General features: G+C 46.8%; 1 protein-coding gene across 2 annotated transcripts in view; it reads right to left on the reverse strand.

Moving 5' to 3' along the window:
• The window catches only part of Uvrag (UV radiation resistance associated), a 264,183-nt gene that overhangs the window by 201,570 nt on the left and 40,373 nt on the right, over window positions 1-22,240 (reverse strand). For both annotated transcript variants that reach the window (XM_060367624.1, XM_060367625.1), the window contains 2 exons: window positions 18,115-18,276; window positions 7,139-7,213 (listed from right to left, as the gene is read on the reverse strand). In XM_060367624.1, coding sequence (XP_060223607.1) covers window positions 7,139-7,213; window positions 18,115-18,276 — 237 coding nt within the window. The remainder of the gene's footprint in view (window positions 1-7,138; window positions 7,214-18,114; window positions 18,277-22,240) is intronic.

Below are 22,240 nucleotides of genomic sequence, written 5' to 3' on the forward strand. Positions count from 1 at the left end.
CATAACCTCAGAAGAGGTGGAGCCCTGCTCTGACCCCCAGGTCAGCCACAGCTCATCCTGTCCCGCAGCCTCTTCTGCTTCGTGGTGGCTACCTGGCGGGTGCATGCTCCTGGCTCTGGTATTAGGAACAGACATTAGGAGAGTTGTGCTCCCTAGAAAGGAGGCAGACCCTCCGAAAGATTATAACAAACTGGCGCAGTTGCTTGCAGAGGTCTGTCTGTCCAAAGGCTGAGATGAAGAGCAGAGCGTCAGCCACTGCACAGACCAGTTAAGTCACAGGCAAGCTGCTTCACCTCCGCGCCTCAAGTGCAGAACACCCTAAGCAGAGCTGCCTGCCCTCCTCGGCAACAGGTGTAAAGATGGAGCGAAATTCCTTACAGACAAATCCTTATGTGCTGACATGAAGGCAGACAGTGATTCAATCACATTAGCCAGATGTAACTGATGTGGTAATCATATATAATCACAGCCGTGTCTTGGTTTTCATCGATGGTACAGAACTGACTTACACAAAAGCCTGAGAGGCCAGTGGCTCGCTACACCTCAGCTTCTTTATTTATGAAATAAGGACACTGGGCTATATAATTCCAATACTTTCTGCTTTTCCCACTGAAACAGGGTTTCTCTCTGTAGCCCTGGATGTCCTGGACTCACTTTGTAGACTAGGCTGTCCTCGAACTCACAGAGATCCACCTGCCTCTGCCTCCCTAAGTGCTATGATTAAAGGTGTGTGCTGATGACCTGCAATTTTTTTTGTTAAGGACGGGATCTTATAATGAAGCCATACTGGCTTTGAACTTGAGTTCCTCCTGCCTCAGCCTCCCAGCTGCTGAGATCACTGCTTCACTCCCTGAAGCGAACCAGGATTTCCTGACTTCCGAGATGCGGCACCTAAAACTGAGAGAGGCTGAGTGATCTGTTAAACAAGCACTGCTGGAGAACAAAGCTGGGAACACAAGTCAGACTCCTACATTTCAATGGCACGGTGCCTTGAAATGTATAGAATAAGAACTCTGATCTGCACAGGCCTCAAAACAGGTCTGGAAGCTTGCCCTTGTCCCTCAGCCCCTCAGTGTCAGCCTCGTGCCGCCTACTTGAGATGCCCACGTATGTGCTTATAAGTTATGAAGCTCTAAGTTTCCAACATTAAGTTGCCATTTCAAGCTGTTCCTTTCATTTGAAAAGTGAGAACGCATCGCCACCTACTGGACCCCTACAGATATTGCTTTTGCCGTTTTTTGTTTTGTTTTTGTTTTGTTTTGTTTTGTTATATGGAAAAAAAATCCTGCAAGCTAAATTTTTTGCAATTTGTCAAGGACAGAAAATTTAAGCACCCCACCAGAATGAGTTATGTAAAACTAAATACCCCAAGTTTATGCTCAGGGGAGTTAGGCTGAAGGAGAGACCACTATCTCAAAGTTTACGGTAAAGCTGTTTCCTGCATCACTGACAAAACACGCCAGGCCTGGGCTGGGAACATGAGCCCAGTGAGGATCCCTCCCCGTTTGTTGCTGAACTCTAGTCACATACCAACCGTGTCATATACACTATCATGCCTAATCCCCAGTCAGCTGAGGACTGACGTATGGATGGTTTCCTGCATGTAAGGATGAGAAAACAGCCAGTTTTCCCAGGGTCTCCTCAGGAAGCAGCAGTCAGCCTATGGTGAAATCCCAGAAGTCTGACTTCAAATCCCGTGTTGTTAGGTCGCCCGACATGACAGCCAGAGGCCTCCCAAAAAAGCAGCTGCCATAAAGGAACCCAGGCCAGGGGGGCAGACCTTTATACTCTACAGGCAAAGCCCTGAATGGGCATCTGCAAGGCTGCGAGCATACTGGCCAGGGCTTTGTAACCTCCCGCCCTCCCAACAGCCTCAAGTTACCAGTGTTCCTGGGGTCTCTAAGGTTCGCATAAGGTTCTTTGATGGTTTACCCGTATCATCTGCAGGACCTAAGGAGCTTATCATCGAGATCAATCCTTTAATCAACCCAGTGCAGACCCAGATCTGGAATACACACTGTCTTGCTTCTTTAACTCAAAACAAGAATGACTGCTCGTCTGTGCTTCACGCTTTTCAACCTATCATACTTAGTTTAACAGGTAGGCAGTAGGTGCTTACTGCTGGAGTGGTGAACAGAGAGATGGAGGGGAGAATCACTTTTACAATGATAAAGATTTTAATTGTTTACGCAAAGATTTCATTGTGTTGCAAGTGTGCCAAACACTTGCCAAATAATGAAATTTTATTACATAAAATTGATCAGGGCAAAGCAGTCCTCAGTGACGCCAGCAGAGGATTGAGTGTGGGATTGAACACTGGGCTACAACTAGCGGTGTGCGGTTTTGGTGAGCTGCACAGCCCTGGGCGGCAGAGTGAGCAGCGGTGCGCATACACAAAGCTTGCGCTAGGACCTACGAACTCCGGGCCGGAGTGCACGCTCTTAGAAACAAGGCCTTCTCACAGCCTTGTCACCTTAGCAGTTTGAATGTTTCACCATCCACTCACGGTTACAGGGACACAAACGTTGTGGACTCACTGATGGTCCCACGTTAACCTTTAAGACGACCAAATAGACAAAGCCTTTTTATTTTTTAATTCTTTCCAGCCCTCTACTTCCTTTACTAATTAGCATCCAGATTTCCATTGATTTTGAACATGTACACATAGGTTAAAAATCTGCCTTTGGGGTTTATTTTGTTTTGAGACCGAGTCTCAGGTAGCCCAGGCTGCCCTTGGACTTTCTATGTAGCAGAGGCCAGCTTTAAACTCCTTCCCAATATTCCTGCCTCTATTTCCACCATTTTCTACCAAATCCCACAGCTGTTTACTATCTCTAGCCTCCTGTCAAACAAATTGATGACCTCAGGCTCACTCTGTCACCTCACAGACCACTGTGACATTTCATGCCCTCTGGGAAAGACAGAAGACTGGAGCGCTCACTCTGCCCTAGGAGCGGCCTTCTCATCAGTCACTTCCCCGAGGGAGAGGGGCCACAGTGCTGGCTTCTGCACACTTCCTTGAGATTTTATTCTATTCCTGTTCATTACCGTGGTTGATGGCCTTAGGTAAGTCTCTACATTTCTTTGACTTGGCCAATTCTGCTTTTTGTTTGGTATAGGATACAGTCTTAATATGTGCACAGATAGTCAGAAAGCCTGCCTATGACTTAAAAAAAAAAATATTAAAACAATGCTTTCTGAACTGGAGAAATGACCCAGAGGTTAAAAGCACATAGTAAGCACTGCTCTTGCTAGAGACAAGAGTTCGGTTTCCCGCACCTTCAGCAAGCAGCTCACAACCACCTATATAACTCCAGCATATCCACTCTCTGTACACTCAAGCATTTGTGCACACACACACACACAGCCTCTGTAGGCACCTGCAATCATATGCACACAGACATCAGATCAAAAGAAATACAAATAAATCTTTTCAAACAATGCTTTTTAAACTTCAGCTGACATTATCGAGTGTTCCTTGGAAAGCTGCTAACGGTACAAGATGAGCCAGGACTCTAAACTGACGAAGCTAATTAACTGGAGGACTACGGAATAAAATGCAACGTACATAATAAGCACATACACAATGAACATTACCCAACCATCTGGTTCTGAATCCCAGCTCTATTTAGCTGCTGTGGAATCTCAGGAAAGTCACTTAACCTCTCTGTACCAGTTTCTCTTCCACAGATAAACAACTGTGGCATTTGAACACAGTAAAGTATGGATAGTGTTTAGTGCTGGGCACTGAATAAGAGCTCACTAAATACTAGTTAATGTTGCTGTTAGGGTTAGCTATTCCTTCCATACTCCCAAGCTTCCACAAGGAAAAAAACTTCCCAGTCCACATCCTGAGAGCAGCACTTGCAATCCCTTTGGGCTGTGGCTCTGTCCTCCTCAGCAGCTCCAGGTGGCTTATCTATGAACTCGGAAGAACTGACAGGGCTTGGCACAGCTACTCCTGGCTGCCACGCCATGCAGAGCCATCTACCGCACACAACTCTGCTTGGCCCAGAGGAGCAGTTCCATTTCCATTCGCACTGTCATTTTGGAGGGAAGAAGATGAGGTCAGGAAGAAATGCACACAAGCCTTTTTAGTTACAGCAGGCTCTTTCAGTCACAAAACTTAAGCAACACTTGCCAGTCATTTTACCTGTTATCAAGCTACCTTCTGAACTCCATTTACCTGTTAGCATCCTGTCTGTCCTTGTTGGAAACTCACAAGCAGAGAGGGAAGTCGGGCGCTGGTGCCCACCCCCCACCTCACCAACTATCAGTCTCTGGCCATGGGGCTTTTGAGGGTTTAATCACAAGTGCAGGTATGAAGGGCTCGCCACAAGAACGCTCCATAGACACTGGCTCTGAATGCTACCATTGTCTTGATGGCCAGGCTCTGCAGGATGAAGAGGTGGGGGCCAGCAAAAGGGTGAGCCACCCCTCTCCCTTACCAAGACAGCCAGCCTTGGGAGCAGCCAGCAGCCCAGCGACCGCCGCCTTCCAGTTCTCTGACCTACTCACAAAGGATCTCACTAAGCAAATACCATGTCCCCAGAACTGAGGCAGGGATTGGGGGCTTAGCATTGGGCAGGTCAATCCAACCCTACAAAGCTCACAGAGAGGGAGGAAGGACAGGCCTCTGGACAGAGCAGGATATCTGGCAGAGGAGATCTAAGAGACCTGCAGGAACGCAGATGAGGCTGGGAAGCTGCCTTCAGAGTTGGAGCTTCTAAAGATGCCACCTGGAAGAAATTCCATTTGCTAAAGTACAAAAGGCAAGTTTTCAGTCCTTGGTTTACTTGACCACTCCGTCTCCTTAAAAATCAGCAACAAAACAGCCAAACCCCACAAGCTTAAGGAGAGGGACGTGAATAAAAGAGAGCTGTGGCCTCCGAGGCTCCCGAGCAGCACACTCTCTTCTCTGGCAGTTGGGGTCCTCAAGGCTGGGTTACTCAGCCCTCTTCTCTACCGTCCTGCCTAGTCCTCGCCTGTGTCACACACACCCATGACGCTAGTGACTTGGCCATCTGCCCCACTGATAGTTCAGTTTCTCCAGATTCAGGTATCCAGATGGCTATTTTCCACCACCACGGGGGTCTAAAGACACTGCCCACTCCTGTGGCCACGTCTTACCTTGGGATCTGTGCTCCCCACCCACCGTGTCCCAAAGCTTCCCACGGCTGTCATCTTTACCTATCCAGCTGCTTTAAGCTAGAAATCCAAAGTCACCCTTGATACCTCTTTTTTTCCTTTTACCTCAAATGCAACCACAACAAATCCAAATGATTTTCTCTCCTAAAGCCCTAACTCTGTCTTCTGAGCTGGGTGTGTGGCTTGGAGGTAAAGCGCTTGCCTAGCACATGCCTGGCCCTGGATGCCATCCCTCTTCTCTTAACCTGCCATGGTCTATTCCTAACGGTCAGCATATCTAACTGCAAGGTCCTTCTCATTGCCTCTCCACACACGCTCTTGCTCTTCGAAATAACCCAGAGCAAAGCCATTAGATAAATCTGCTTAGAGCACACGCCTGTCTGTGGATAAAATTCCTAAACAGTCCATGTGGCGGACTGCCCGGTGCTGCTCTAACTTCCCTTCAGGCCCCAAGACTCACCACGTCTCCTTTCCACTTTCAACCTTAGCCTCTTCTCCTGGAATGCTCTCTCCTTCACCGCCCAGGCCTTTCACAGAACTGTCTGCTATTCAGAACGTGGATTGTCATTTTAGCAACCAAGTCCCCAGGAGAACTTTTCCCATGGTACCAGCACAGGCCAGTTCCGGGTTCTGGGGCCCAGGATCCTCCTGCCTTAGCCACACAGCTAGAAGAGAGGTGTGCACCTGCACCAGGCACCCCTTCCCCACTGTTCTCAGTGCTGGAGTACAGGCACTCACCCTGAACAAGCACTCAGCACACTGAAATGACAGGGCATCCGAGCAGCAGCATCGCACACCGAGGCTATGAAACAGCAGGGCTCTGAGCAAAAACAGTGTGTCTGTGTGGACTTTAGGGACTTTGGTTTTGGGGGTTTTTGTTTCATTTTGGTTTAGTTTTTTGTTCTGTTTTTTTGGTTTTGGGTTAGTTTGGTAGGTTGGTTGGTTGGTTGGTTTGGTTTTGGTAAACTCCAAGTGGGGAAAGCAGACTCAGAGGCATATAACCTAACATCTGAGCTCAGCCTCTCTCTAGACCCTGTGAAGTTCATCCTCCCAATCAGTTCCCATAGCTATGAAATGGAAAAAACGAAACCACCACAGTGGTTTGTGGTGAATGTTAAATAGGAGAGAGATGCTGAGTCCCCTGTCAGAGGGATGCTCACAGAAGGTCCTTGCTAAGAATGGACCCTCTGCCCTTGCCTTTCTCTCTTTGCCTTTAGATGCAGAGACAGCGATGACTACAGCACAGCTTCAACTTTAGCTTATTTCTTTCTCTCCTTTGAGGCAGGATTTCACTGTGTGCATCAGGCTGGCTTGGAGCTCTCTATGTAGACCAGCATGGCCTCAGACTCACAGACATTCACCTGCCTCTGCCTCCCAAGTGCTAGGATGGCCTGTACCATTATGTCCAGCATAATGTGGGTTTCAAGGGCTTACTGAGAATGATAAAAACACAACTGAAACATTTTGATTAAACTATTCCATTAAAAAAAAAAAAAAAAAGCACCATTTCTGTTTTGGGGAGAGGGCAGGATTGAGGCTTGAAACCTAGGCTTCCAGCACTATGGTAAGCCTGTACCACTGAGCAACATCCCCAGCCTAGCCTTGAACTCATTCTGAACCTGGGCAGCACCTGACCTTGTGGTCCTCCTGCTCTAGCCTCCTACGTGGCTAGGCTTGCAAATCTATGCCACCACGCCCAGCTCATCCTCTTAATCCCCAAAAGATTTATGTAGAAGAGAAAAAAACAGCTAGCTCAGGTTTTCCATTGAGAAAATATAATCAGGATTTAGAAATACTTACTTGGAGTGCTTGTGTGTCCTGCAAAACAAGTTCTCCCTCTAGAAGGCATTTATCCAAAGCCACCCCAAACAGCAGGCTCACAGCGACACTTAACGCATGCTTCTGTTTGCACAGCGCTTCTCAGGTCATCCTCCCAGGTGCAAGGCACCTGAACTAACCAAAACTCAGAACATTCGGAGAGTCCTCTTACCTTATGTTCAGATGGAGCACCATAGTAGCCATCATTCAGCCCAAAAATGATTTCATTTTGGTTGCGGGCATGAATCTAGAAATGGAGGAGAACACACGATCAGTTTATTCCGGAGACCAGAGCATGACAGCTGCAGCCTCACCCATCTCCATGCTGACAAACAGGCCCCCATCTACCTAACCAAAGGGCCAGCGGGGCAATCAGGTCTCAGAGGCCGGGTGAGCAACAGAGCGGAGCACAGCCAGCTGGGGCCAGAGGCCTCGCAGAAGCACCACGTGAGATCACCGGCACCGTTATTCACACACGTTTGTCACCAGCATTTCTCGAATTGACATGGAACAGTTATGCCCGAAGGACTGCGGACACAGAGGCAAACTGCACATGTTCAGATTTAGGAGTTTTGTTTTGTTTTTTAAAATCTCTATATGCGCATTAAAAATTATAATGTCAGATTAGATTTTACTTTCAAAAAGACAAACTGAAGGCACCAGCACCCAACTCCTCAGTTTTGGCTGTGGACCGCTGGTCCTTTTGAGCGGCAACTGCCCAGAGCTGCAGCCAGCGCTGCCCCGGGTCCACACTCACCTGTACACCTAACCCTGTGGGAGGCAAAGGCAGAAGGATCCTAAGTTCAAGGTCAGTGCATGCTACACAGTGAGACCCTGTCTCAAAAGACACATGGGGGATAAAAAAGAAGACGAACCAAGATCTAAACTAAATCTCAACTGTGAAATGAACACACAATTTCATTTCTTTCATCAGAAAGAATTATGGTCTTAAAAAAAAAAAAAAAAGGAGCTGCTCTTGGCATGAAGAATTAAAGGTTCACAAAGTGGGGTGAAAACAAGGGCCGCCCATAAGCAATACTTCAGCTCGAGAGCAAACAGCCAATGCCGTCAGCAGGCTAGCCCTGTGAGCACTGGCCTCTGTCTCCCTCCTGTGAGCCACAGCTTCCCGTTTACCTGATCACTTACCGAACCAAACACAGCAACAGCAAAGACAGATCTGCAACCATTAATGTATAATGGCCACCATAAACCAAGCAAAGAGTTTTCATCTTCAAAGGCAAAACATTTCAAAACGAGGTCAGTATTAGATGGGTCTGGAACTTTGGAAATGTATGTACCTGAGAAGGAAGGCTAAGATCATGCTCATCAGAACATGAGCAGCTGTGGCTGGACAGAGGGCTGTGTGTGAGGTTGATTCTTCTCTGGGCTTCTCAAACTTTCCAAACTGCCCAAAGGGAACATCTATTACTTTCTTAAAGCTATTTTTTATTAGTATAGTGCATGTGTGCATGTGCCTGCGTGTGTGTGTGTGTGTGTGTGTGTATGTGTACGCCTGTGCACAAGCATGGCATGCACAGGTGGAGATCACAAGACAACTTTTGAGGAGCTGTTCTTTTCCTGTCATGGTGGGTTTCAGGATTCAGCTAGGGTATCGAGGCCTGCGTAACAAGAACTTTTACCTAGAAAGTCACCTCGCTGTCCCCAAAGCAAGTATTACTTTTTAAATTGAAAGAAAAATATAAAGGCCACTAAAGAAGGAGGAGGAAAAGTATGGAGAGGAATATATCTGCACGGTCAATTCCCTAAAGCATGTGCTTTATGAAGATGGCCACCGGACTAGCTCACTGAAAAATTAGAAGTGGGCTACAAAGCTAAGGGCCCAGGTCAGGGTGCATCCCTAACTGCATCCCCAGGAGCCCTTGCAGAGGGAGCCAGCCTTCTGTCTTTGCAGCCGAGTGCCCAGCACTCTTCCGACACACGGAATTCAGTCTCCTCCAGCTACACACGCCTCACTTCCCACTTCACGAGGTGAAGAAAACAGCCCCCGCTCTGCCCTTCACAGGGGCAGAGACACATAACTACACGGAAAACCACAGGGGAAGTGCGACCTCATCATCATCATCATCATCATCATCATCATCATCATCAAGCATCTACTCATGTATTAGAAATCAGGGAATATAAATTTCAGAACAATCTTTTGATTTTTTTTTTCTCGACTAATAAAGAGTATGCTGGGGGTAGGAGAAATGACGTGGCTCTTAAGAGCACTGGCTGTTCTTCCAAAAGATGACGGTTCAATTCCCAGCAACCACATGGCAGCTCACAAAGGTCATTAATTCCAGTTCCAGGGGATCTGATGCCCTCACACACACATATATGCAGGCAGAACACCAATGTATATAAAATAAAAATAAATAAGAAAATTTATTTTCTTAAACTGACTAAAACTGGCTCATGACTAAAACCGCGCACATGATACAGAACTATTAGACTGTGGATGAAGTGTAATATGTCTGATTCTTACCCTTCCATTGACTCAATGGTGCTGTGATGATAAGAGGAAAACTACACTTCAACACCTTTATAAAAATGCCCCACCCTGAGCACTGTGTGTAGGTAAATACCAAGGGGGAAGAGGATGCAGCTGTCATCGCCCTGGGCTCCACCGCTTCAGCTCTAAGTGAGCGGGAGCACTCACCCCCGCCATCACCATCCCACATCGGGTATGGCACAGCCTGTGTGAGCACCATCAACAAATTCTCACCCTGACTATGTCCAAACTCCCTGCCTCTCTGTCACTGTCCAGCACGACTAAGCTCAGCTCCTTTCTCTGGAGACAAAGTCCTGACAGAGGGCAAGCTCTTCAGGACAGGGAGCTTCTCGATGCAGCTGGCCTGAGTATGTGTCTTTGCACGTGGTGTATCACTCCTCCACTGGGGCCTCCGGTTTCCCCAACTCAGAATAAGGAAATCAACTGGGCCAACTCTCAACTTCTCTTCTCTAGCGAATTCTAATGCGTTCTTCAAAATTTACTCAGGACCAACATCATCTAACTGTGAGTGAAGTATTCTGCTTACTGACAGCAGAATTCACATGACATTCATGAAGTTTACCACTATGATTGACTATCTTGGGTCATAAAATAAATCTTAAGAAAGTTAAAAGTATTGAAATCATACAAATGATTTTCCCTAAACTCAATAAAATTAGATCAACCAGAGGAAGATATCTGGAAAATCCATAAATATTTAAGAGTGAATAGCATTCCTTTATGCTCAAAGGAGAAATAAAAGATACATTTGAAAATATTTGGAACTGAATAAAAACACAAGGGGAAACTTTGGACCATGCCTAAAGCAATGCTCAAAGATTACTGATCCTGCCCCCAAGGAACCAAGTAAAGAATAACTGGAAAAATCCATAGCAAACAAAATAACAGCCATGATAAAGATTAAAACGGATTGATGAAAATGAAAGATAATCAGTATTATCAAACACTATTTTAAAGTTAATTAACTGCTAAATCACTAGTGAAAGTGGTCAGGAGACAAAGACAGAACACCAGACCAAAGAACACAACAGGATTCCCGAAAACCTCCATATTCAAAAGATTAGTAAGGGCTGTGGACAGCCAATAAATATGAAACATCAGATGAAACAGGCGCCTTCCTTCAAAGAAAACCCATCAGCACTTACTAACAAAAACAGGTACTGAGTCAGTAAGTCCCAATTCAAAATTATCCCACAAAGAAATCTCAGCATCCAGACTGGTCTATTAAAAAGTTCTATCAAATATTCGTAAAACAGGAAACATCAACAACAAAAAACTATAAAAACTCCAAACACAGAAGTAGACACACTCCAGTCCATATGAGACCCTTCTTGCACCTGACCACCAAACAAGTGCACTGTAAAAAAACAGCCAAGTAACCCTCAGGAAAGAGGTAATTTTTTTCTTTAATAAAATATTAACAAATCAAATCTGTCAGTATATAAAAACCTAACATAGGTTTGATATAAAACTCTAAATACACATGTAAATGGTAATGCACTGTAACTAAAAATAGAGTTTATATCAGCATTCAACCTCAAGTAATAAAACTCAATATTCCTTAAGGTTATAACTGCCTGGCATATTAAGAACAAGAAGAAACTTCTTTAATGTGATGATATACTTAATAGTCAAAGGGTGAATAATCTGATAATACACTTACTAGCCAAAGGCTGAGTGATTCCAGGATAAGGCAGAAGATGAGACAAGCATTTGCCTACCACTACTTGTATTGAACAATGTACTGAAAGTAGCAGCAATTAAATAAGACCCCAGAAAAGGCGTAAAGAAGCACCTTTAAGGTGGGTGTTACAGTTCAAATGAGAAGCGCCTTTAAGGTGGGCGTTAAGTCTAACCGTGAACGGATCCTTTCACAGGCTCAGTTATTTGAATACTTGGTGCCAGGTGGCATTGCTGGTAGGAGAGGCTTACCCAATAGAGGCTGTTGAGGAAGTGAGCCACCAGGGGTGCTTGAGGTTTGGGGAGGTGACACTTCCTCTTCATCTCCCTTTGACTGCTGATTGTACCTGCAATGTGACCAGCTGTCTCAAGCTCCTGCCACTGTACCTGCAATGTGACCAGCTGTCTCAAGCTCCTGCCACCGTCACTTCCCTCCGTGATGGATGGCTCGCTGAACCTGTGAGCCAAAGTAAACTCTTCCCCACTGCCTCTCGTTTGTTCCCATCAGGCATTTTGTCACAGCGATAAGGAAAGTTACTAAGACACTGGACACAGTGATGCAAGCCTGTACTACCATCACTTGGGAAGTAAAAACAGGAAGAGCAGGAATTCAAGACCATCCTCAGCTGCACACCAAGTTCAAGGTTATCCTGGACTACATGTTAAAAAACAGTTGTGAACCCTCACACAGCTATCTACAGAAGGAATCTCAAAGGGCACTGGAGCTGTACGTACATTTATTGCGCTCATACAGTAGAAGCTCAGTACAGACACATGTCTTTCATTACTTATTAACAAGAACTATAAATAAGAATATTTTTGAAACAATGACAATGTATTTGTATCTATGCCAAATGTGTGAGTACATGTTCATAAGTGTGAAAAATGTGTTTGCAAATGAGTGTCTGCAGGCCAGAGGTCAACATCAGGCATCTTCCTCAGTCATTCTCCACCTTATGTTTTGAGGAAATGTCTCTCACCTGTTCAGACAGGCTGGCTGACTAGTGAGCTCCAGGGGCCTTTGTGTCAGCCTCCCAGCCCTGGGTTACGAACGGGCACCACGGACATGGCTTTTACACTAGGCCTGGATCATCTAGTCAGGTCCTCGCGCTTGTGCAGCAAGCACCTTACTGACCGAGCCATCTCCCCAGCCTCTAAAACAGCATCAGTTTAAACTGGCATAAAAAAGATAGGATAGAAATCTAATATGTGGGACCTGTAGGCTGAAAACTACAATACTAGTGAATGAAATCAAGGGAGCTTTTCATCAACAAACAGAGATATCAGAACTACAAAATGAAAGACCCAATTGCTCTCTAAATTTGCTTTGATTTAATACCTATCAAAATACCAGAAAAAATTTAAAAAAAGAGACATACAATAACCAAAATAATTTTGGTTCTGTTTTCATTTTTATAAAGCTAATGTTTTAACTGATACTTACCTAGAAGCAAAATTCTATGGATAAAAGAAGAGAGCCAGGGGACCTGAATTCAAGGCATACTATAAAACTACTGCAGTCAAGACAGTCTGGTGTTGCACAGACACATCAGTGTACCAGAGAATCCAGAAACAAGACTCACACAAATGACAAAAGACTCAACAACTGCTCAACAATGATGCTGAAGAAAGGATAATAGAATGCATGTGATATGAGTCAGAAGGAAGAAGCTTGTGCAATAGGGTACCAACAAGAGGGGTGCAGGGAAGTGAGCGGGGGCAACGGGAAGAGGGATAATAAAAGCAAAGCAGAAAGGCATATGTGTATGTAATAAACCCAGCATTTGGTATAACTTAACATTTAATTATAGAAAAAGAAATCCCACAACAGTCGCAAAGATTCAATGGAGAAATAATAGCCTTTACAACAGAGTACAGAACCATTATTCATTCATCTGCAGAACAATGAGCCTTGTGTTTTTATAAATGTGAATTGAACACACACAAGCCAGGACCGTGACGTACACCTGTAATCTTGAGGCTGGAAGCCGGAGGCTCTGGGGTTCAAGGCTAGACTCAACCCCACAGAACAAGCTCAAGGCCACCCCGGCCACACGAGACCTCAGTAAACAAACAACAAACAACAACAAACTACTGACGCTCTGGCGACCGCTGGGCAGTCAAGCACAGGTCCTGTTCTTACCAAGGCCCTGAGCTGAGCTCCTCGCACCAATGTGAGGTGGCCCACAATCACCTATGATTCCAGAGGATTCCAGGTGTTCTGCTGGCCTCTGTGGACTCTGTACTCACATACACATACCCACTCACAGACAGACATACCAATGTATCCATAATTTTAACATAAAAATAAATTTCCAGGCAGTGGTAGCACATGCCTTTAATCCCAGCATTCAGGAGGCAAAGACAGGTGGATTTCTGTGAGTTCAGAGTTCCAAGACAGTACATAAAGAAACCCTGTCTCAAAAAACCAAAATAAACAAACAAATAAAATACTTCAAAATAATAAAAAATTGGACAGATATAAAACCTACAACTTCAACAAAAAAATTGAAAAGCAAACAGGAAAAAAACCTTAATGGTCTTAAGTTAAGTAATGTATCTTAGATGATACACAAAAGGCATGAAATTAGCCAAGTATGGTGGTTCCTGTCTGTAATCACAGCAAGCTAGGAGGCAAAGGCAAGCAGATCTCTGAGGCCACCCTGATCTATAAAGTGAGTCCAGGACAGCCAAGGCTACACAGAGAAACCCTGTCTCAAAACAAAACAAAACAAAAAAGGCATGAAATTTTTTAAAGTTGACGTAGTAGACGTCCTCAACATTTTTAAGTGTGTTCTTTAAATGATGCTATTAAGAGAACGAAAAAGTAGTAGCATATGTCTTTAATCCCAGCACTTGGCGCTCTGAGTTCGAGGCCAGCCTGGTCTATACAGTGAGCTCCAGGACAGCCAGGGCTACACATGGTTGGGGGTAGGGGGATGAAATGGGAGCCAGCATGACAGTGAATGCTTCTAACCCAACATTTGGGAGGCAGGGGCCAAAAGTCTCTATGAGTTCAAGGCCAGCCTGGTCTACACAGTAAGTTCCAGAATTCAAGTTAGATTCCCAGCACCCATGTGGCAGCTCCCACCATCTGTACCTTCAGTCCCAGGGACTCAACGCCCTCCTCTGTCTTCTTCGGGTAATGGCATGCATGTGCTGCAGACATACACACACAGGCAAAACATTCATAGACATAAAATAAAAATAAATAAATCTAGAAAGGAAGGAGGGAGGGAGGGAGGAAGGGAGGAAGGAAGGAGAAAGGAAAGAAAGAAAGAGGAAGCTGGGGAGGTTGGAGAGGTTCAGTGGGTAAGAGGACTTGCTCTTGCAAAGGACCTGGGTTCAATTCCTAGCACCCACATAATAGCTCACAACCATCCACAATCCCACTTCCAGAGTATCCAATAAACACACATGCAGCATGTAAATGAATGTGAACAAAATATTCATACACACAAGGTAAATAAAAAATTTTTAAGAAGAAAATGAAAAGACAGCAGAAAGTATTGGAAAACACATATTTTATAAAGAGCTGATATATCTGAATATACAAGGAGCATTTTGTATAGGAATGCATGTGTGTGAATGTACTAGGAAGCCCAAGCCTGAAGGCAGGATCTTCTTTCTAGTGCTCTCTGCCTTATGTTGAGGTAGGATCTTTTCCTGAATCCAAGACTTGCCCTTTGTTAGTTGGGCTAGCAGCTTGCTCAAGAGATGCCCAGGCTCCTCCACACAGGGGTCACAGGCCGCCATGCAGGCGGGGTCACAGGGCACCGTGCTCACAGGGTCACAGGCCACCGTGCACGCAGGGTCACAGGCCGCCGTGCACACAGGGTCACACAGGGTCACAGGCCACTGTGCTCACAGGGTCACAGGCCACCGTGCACGCAGGGTCACAGGCCGCCGTGCACACAGGGTCACACAGGGTCACAGGCCACTGTGCTCACAGGGTCACAGGCCGCCGTACACACAGGGTCACACAGGGTCACAGGCCACTGCGCTCACAGGGTCACAGGCCGCCGTGCACACAGGGTCACAGGCCGCCGTGCTCACAGGGTCACAGGCCGCCGTGCTCACAGGGTCACAGGCCGCCATGCTCACAGGGTCACAGGCCGCCGTGCACGCAGGGTCACAGGCCGCCGTGCACACAGGGTCACACAGGGTCACAGGCCACTGTGCTCACAGGGTCACAGGCCGCCGTGCTCACAGGGTCACACAGGGTCACAGGCCGCCGTACACACAGGGTCACAGGCCGCCGTACACACAGGGTCACACAGGGTCACAGGCCACCATGCACACAGGGTTTTTAGTGCATTCTTGAAATCCAGACTCTGGTCTAAACATTGTGGGACAAGTGCTCTACCCGCTGAGCTCTCTCACTAGCCCTTACATAAAAAACTTTAATAACTCAGAAATTAAAAATCTAAGCAACTCAGTAAAGAACGAACAAAAGGTATTAACAAATACCACACACACACACACACACACACACACACACACACGAGAGAGAGAGGAGTCAGGGGCTAGTTGGATTCATTAGGAAAGTCTGAATTAAAAACTAAATAAAATACAACTTTTTGTTGTTTGTTTTTGTTTTTAAGACAGGGTTTCTCTGTGTATCCTTAAATGCCCTGGAATTCACTCTGTAGACCGGGCTGGCCTTGACTCAGAGATTCCCCCTGGCTCTGCCTACTCAAGTGCTGGGATTAAAGGCATGCACCGCCACCATTTGGCAAAATACCACTTTATAGCATTATAGTGGTTAACGTTTAAAAGACTAACAACAACAACAACAAAAAGAGCAGTGCACATGCATAAAGGTAGAAACGCTACATGCTGCAGCTGGGAATGGACATCTTTACAGTCACTTCAGAAAAGCACCGACGGCTCCTCACAGATCTCAACGTCACTCGCCGCAAGAGCAGACAATTGCACCCCTGGTATTTACCCAAAAGAAATGACAGCATTTATCAGCACAAAGGCCCATAGTTAACCACTCACAGCAGCTTCACTCATCACGGGGGCACGTTACTCCCCTCTACAGACGTGGTTCGGACTCACGCACCTGTACACTTTTGTGCTGTACTGCAGTGCAGGGTCGAGGATGGAACCCCGGACCCAAACATGCCGAGAAACGCTCTACCCCAGAGCTGCACTCCAAGCCTATCTACTCTTTAAAAAGGTGAGCTCATCAGATGCGCATCACACCTCCACAAGCCTGACTTATCTACACTCGTGAGGTCATCCCTCCCCAGCTCCAGGTGGGGCCGGTCGACTCCTTCCACTGTCTCAACTCTACTGAAAAGGATGTCTGCCACCTCTCAGGGTCCTTAACACTAAAAACAGGAACGGGGAGAAAGCACCGGACCTCCATAAACCCTAATTCTTACCATCATACTCCACCTTGGTTCCTCTTTCCCTAAAGCTCTGCGAGTCCACTTACCTGACGGCTAGTGTGTGCGTTGCTACTTCAAAGACAACGCTGGGCTTCCTGTGCTAGAAGTGACTTCACAGTTAGCTTGAAAATCCCTTTTTCTTGTGTTCTGCCATCCCAGTGTGCTCCCTGGATAGCCAACTTTCTATGAAGACCCCTGACTGCTGACTCTGAAATCAGCTCATGAGACAGGAACACAGAATGTTGTTTTCAGACCACCACATGTGTGGTTAGGCATGTGTGAGTTAGGAAGCAGGACGGGAAAAAAAATTCAAATTGTTCCTTTCAAAAGAAGCATCATAATGTACACACTGAATATTACCAAAACAGAAAGGATGTTTAGAAACAACCTCTGACTAACATTTAAGGGTAACTTTTAACAGTGGAAACAGGGGTGCCACAAGAGAGGACTGCCTTTCGCTCCAAAGTACAGCAGAGGGTTGCATGGCCCACTCAGACACGCCTCTGCAGCAGCACAAAGAGGAGGTGCTAAGCTGGACAGACCTGAATCCAAGTCTTAACGTCACCCTACTCAGTGATGTTAAGTATTTTCTTAAACTCTCTCAAGCTCCAATTCTCCCAATGGGGAGAAAAAGGACCAGTATATGAACCTTCACAAAGTGACTTAAACATTAACTATAATAACTTCTTTATGTAACAATGTACAGATTTTGTTTCATTAGAAAGGATGCCGGGCTACCTTTGAGCTCAGGCAGGACAGTTTACGAGTAAACATCAGTGACAGAGCAACAGAGGCAGCAATGGGGACCAGCAGGGAAGGCATGTGTGTCACCCATGTACTCGGTGTGAGAGTGGCTCTTCTTACTCCAGGTGGAAAGGGAGAGTTTAATGGTGGGCTTTGTTTCAACTTAATTTTCATCATCGAGGGGAAAATATCCAACAAGGCCCAACAATGAGTGAGCAAAAGATACCGTCAAGTCACACACACGCACATGCACACACACACCCATATGTGCGTTCACACATAGGGTGTTTCTGCCTGAGTTTCTGCAGTGAAAAGACCTTTTGTGTTTCTCCCACCTGAGACACGGTCTTACTCTAGCCCAGGAGAGCCTGAAACTCATGGCGTCCACCACAGATTGCCCTGACACTTGCTGAGATTCTATCTCAGCCTCCAGGGGCTAGGATTGCGGGTGTGAGCTACGGGATTTTCTGTAACTCAAATGTAACAAGGTAAGTGACTTAAGGAAACACAGTACTATCACAAGCCTTGTTTGCCCGGCCTGCTTCTGCTACAAGGCTTTGGTCAGACTGGGGCTCTGTGGAGACCCGGCAGGGCTCCTCCTTAAGGCACTCTTCCTGCCTATTCCTCCTGCGAGCAGTTACAGGCACAGGTCGCCATGCCAGGGAAGTTATTTATTTTTTCTTGTAAGTTTTTACTTTTTTCCCTTCCCATAAGCATTTATTATAACTGAAAATGTAGAGAGAGGAGAATCAATAGAAGTTGGGTTAATTTCTAAAGGCCAACCCCTTGAACCATCACTCTGAAAATTACCTGTTGGCCCAAGTACTTCAGTCCATCCAAGTAGACTTTCCACTCGATCAGCAGCTGATAGGCATCTTCCTTTCCACCCCAAATCTTCACCACAAAGCAGGACACAGACGTATCCAGGCGCTCCGGCATTATTCCAAAGTCAAGGCTCCTCCACGTCGGATTCTGTTGTGGAAATTGAAACATCCTTTAGGAAGACTCTAACATCTTCACAAACAAATTTCCATTAGATGATACAGCATTTTGTTCAAAAAAAAAAAAAAAAAAAGAGGGACTAGCGAGATGACTCGGTGGTTAAGAGCACTGGCTGCTCTTCCGGAGAACCCAAGTGTGATTCCCAGTACCCACAAGGCCGCACACAAATGCCTTTAACTCCAGTTCCAGGAGAAACGATGCCCTCTTCTGGCCTCTGCAAGCAGCAGGCACACACATGGTGCACAGACATACATGCAGCAAAACACCCACATACTTAAAAACTAAAACAAAAATAAAGACTGGAAGCCAGCAGGATGGCTCAGTGGGTAAGGGCGTTTGCCACCAAGCCTGACAACCAGAGTTCAACCCCTAGAACCCACACGATGGAGGAGAAGCGCCAACTCCTGCAAGCTGTCCTCTGACCTCCGGAAATGCACCTGGCGTGCTCAGACCCCCTGCTCCTGACATTTACAAAATAAATACTTCTTTAAGACAAAAAGTATTATAAACAGATGAGACTGTCCAATTAGCAGAAACGGGTTGACGATGGCACCTCCGTCCTCTCTCTCTCTCTCTCTCTCTCTGACACGGCTTCATACCGAACTTTCAGTCATTTATTCGACACAACACGTAACTGTGACCAGCCGACACACAGACTGCTGCACAGACACAGCATTGGTCACACGGTCGCCGCGCAGACAGGGGGTAAGAGCATGGGGTGCTCTAACCGAACAGTGAGAGGACACCCCCTTCCTCCAAGGCGCAGGGGGCAGCAAGGAAGAAGAGACGCTTGGACATCGACAAACAGTTTTCACCCAGCATGTCGGGGCCTCACACACTCGCACTCACAGCAGCCATGACTGCACGCACAAGACTTCACAAGCTCAGCTGTGTGTGGGGGGGGGCTCACTAAGTTCCACCCCCAGCTGAGGAGTGAGGCAGAGAGCTGCTGGGGAAGACAGAATCAGTTTTCTTCGGGGATAGGGAAGGAATTGGAGGAGAGCCGAGGTGGGCGGGTGATCAAACCACATCACACCCACAAAATTCACAAACAAAAGGGGGGCCGGCAGCAGGTAAACAATGCCCCCAAAGGACCTCCATTTAAAACAGTTATGTCACTGGAGCCGTACCCCAACAGTAGAGGGATTGCCTGACAAGTGCAAGACCCTGGGTGCGGTCCCCAGCATCGCAGAGACAAGTACCTCGGTCAGAGACAGAATCAGGCTAAGGGTTACACAGCAGCACGAGGGCACAATCGGCAGGGAAGACGTCTGAGACTGCCCGAGCTTGGCTTCCAAGGCACAAACAGAAGTTTAGCAGATTAAAATCAGGAATTCCAGGCAAATGGAATATGATAGCACCAGGGCTCAGAGGTGCGAGGCAGCAAGTGTGAGAAGGGAACTAAGAGCAACTGTCCCAGCAGGAAAGACTCGGGGAGCAAAAGGAAGGCCTCAGGCCTGTGCAGCTGGGTGAGGTGCCCGAGCTTCACCTTCCTTCAGGCTGTTGCATGAACTGAAGATCCTGAGACAGAGTGGATTGTGGGATTTAGCAGGGCCGGCCAACGATGTACTTTTCACAGCATGCCCTCCGCTCCCCGTGACAGAGGAAGTGAAACGATCCTCCCAGCCACGCTACAGCCTGTGGTCTGGGCTGACTGCTGCTCAGCATAACCCACATTTCTAGTGATTGCCTCTCCACAGAGCTCAGTGGCCAGCCAGTGATTGCTCAGACCTTGTGCTCAAATACCTTGAACCAATAACCCTGACCAGTGGATTGGTAAAACACAAACAAGACACACTTAAGCGCATGGACGTGACAGCAAATGTTAAACTAGGACAAGATTAAAGCAACCTTCATATGTCCAGGAAGGGACTGGTCCTCACCAGTTGCCTCAGCTCATCTACAACCTAAGAAGTCTATAGGAGAGTTCTGGGCCAACTCTGAAGCCTGTTCCCTCTGCTCCCCCTGCTCCCCCTGCTCCCTCTATTACCTCTGCTCCCCCTGCTCCCTCTCCTCCTCTCCTCCCTCTGCTCCCTCTCCTCCTCTGCTCCCTCTATTCCCCCTGCTCCCCCTGCTCCCTCTCCTCCTCTCCTCCTCTCTTCTTCTCCTCCTCTCCCCCTCTCCTCCCTCAGTCTATCGTGGGACACTTGCTCTGAGCATTGTACCTGGTTTAATGTACACAGACAACAGTACACAAGGAAGACTGTGTAACGGACACACTAAGGTATTTCCTAGTTTACCTATTCTAGAAATGCCAGACATAAAAAAAGGACCTTTGCACCTGTTGGTCCAACTCAGCTTCTGAATGAGGAAGCTGAGGCCTCCAGGCAAAGCCCTTCCTGGACTCTTGTTGGAGCTGTTCTTCTGGTTAACATTTCTCTGAGCACTAGCTTTTCTCCTCAGGAAGTCCCCTAGGCTTGCCTCAGAACTGTCGGGCTCTACTGCCAGACCCTCTGTAAGGCAGGGCATTCCTGCCACTGCTTCCCCTCTTAGTACCTGGAGACACAACAAGGATTCAAATGTTTGCTGAATAAACAACCAAAAAGAACTACATTTTTATTCCAGATACTGTACTAAAAGAAGTCCTAAGCAGTTCGCGGTCAAAAACTATTACAGTGGGAAGCACACGTTAAGATCCCTTTGGAAATAATGTCTCATTTTCTTGCCTGGTGTGGATGTTTTCTAAATGGAATAACACGACCCTGCTTGCTTTTACTATAACTATCCCTAGAAAAGAAGCACACTGTGAGCTGAGGTGCCACCCTAGGGTCCACATTCTTGGGAACCTGCAAGTTGGTGACTCTACTGCCACCACACATCACCAGGCTCTCCCTGAATACAAGTCCCCTCCTCAAAGGCAGAGATTTCTCCTAGGGCAGTTAATGTCCACACTTCCTGGCATCCCGCAGGCCAGATCCCTGTGTGGACACAGTGTCTTAATCTTATAACTCCAGAGCCTGTGTGAAATAGGTGACATGATCGTTTCAAAGCTCGTGCTGAGGAGACAGTAGGTGGTTGTCGCTGGGGCTGACCGTTAAAGTTTACAGCTGACTCCAAAGGTGTGAAAGCAGTAGAAAATTTTCTTTAAAAACAAAAACATATCTGTGTCCCAAGCTGGCCTTAAAGTCACTATGTGACCACACTGGCTTTGAACCTAGGAACCTGCCAAGTTGTAGACCTGCAAGCAAGCACATGCATGATCAGTGTTACAAAGTGCTAGACCAGAGGCAAGCACTCTCGCTCTCCTGCATCTCCGGCCCAGAGATGTTCTACAGGACCTGGGCTGCACTGGAGACCATCTGCGGTGAGAGCTTTGGATGGGGCTTTATACTGGAAGACCAGCTTGGTGTAATAACTAACGTTCCTCATGATAACTTGAATTCTTAAGAAGTTAAACAATTTTCCCCTGTGGAAGGAAGGAGTAGGCACTGGGGAGGAAGAGACGGCAGCTCTTGCGGTACAGTCACGTTGAAGTTCGTACTTCAACACCCACGTAACGAGCAGGTGCCCTACCTGCCTGTGACCCCAAGGGATCCGACTCTCTTCTGGCCTCCACAGAGGCAGAGAGGTCCACACACCCATGCGCACAAGTTCACACTGGTGTAGACAAATGTGTTGGTATCAAACAGTTTTTAAAAGAGCGTCAAAAGGGAGGAGACCACACAAAGGTGACAGGGACATGAATTCACAAAGTACTGTTTCACTCAGTGAGATCCAGCAGGCCAGCAGCTTCAGATGTCTTAGAACAACTGCGAAGGGAAAGCAGGAAAGGGGGCACCTTAGCCACCAGGTTACAGGGCCGTTTGCATAAACCTAAAGCTCCAGGCCGGGCACCGGGGCTTATGCCTGTAATCCCAGTACTTACCGCACTAGGCAGAGGCAAGAAGACTGAGTGCAACCTGAGCTACATAGAAGACACCATCTCTAACTAAAG

The sequence above is a fragment of the Meriones unguiculatus genome, chromosome 14 (genome assembly GCF_030254825.1).
Source record: "Meriones unguiculatus strain TT.TT164.6M chromosome 14, Bangor_MerUng_6.1, whole genome shotgun sequence".
Taxonomy (NCBI): Eukaryota; Metazoa; Chordata; class Mammalia; order Rodentia; family Muridae; genus Meriones; species Meriones unguiculatus.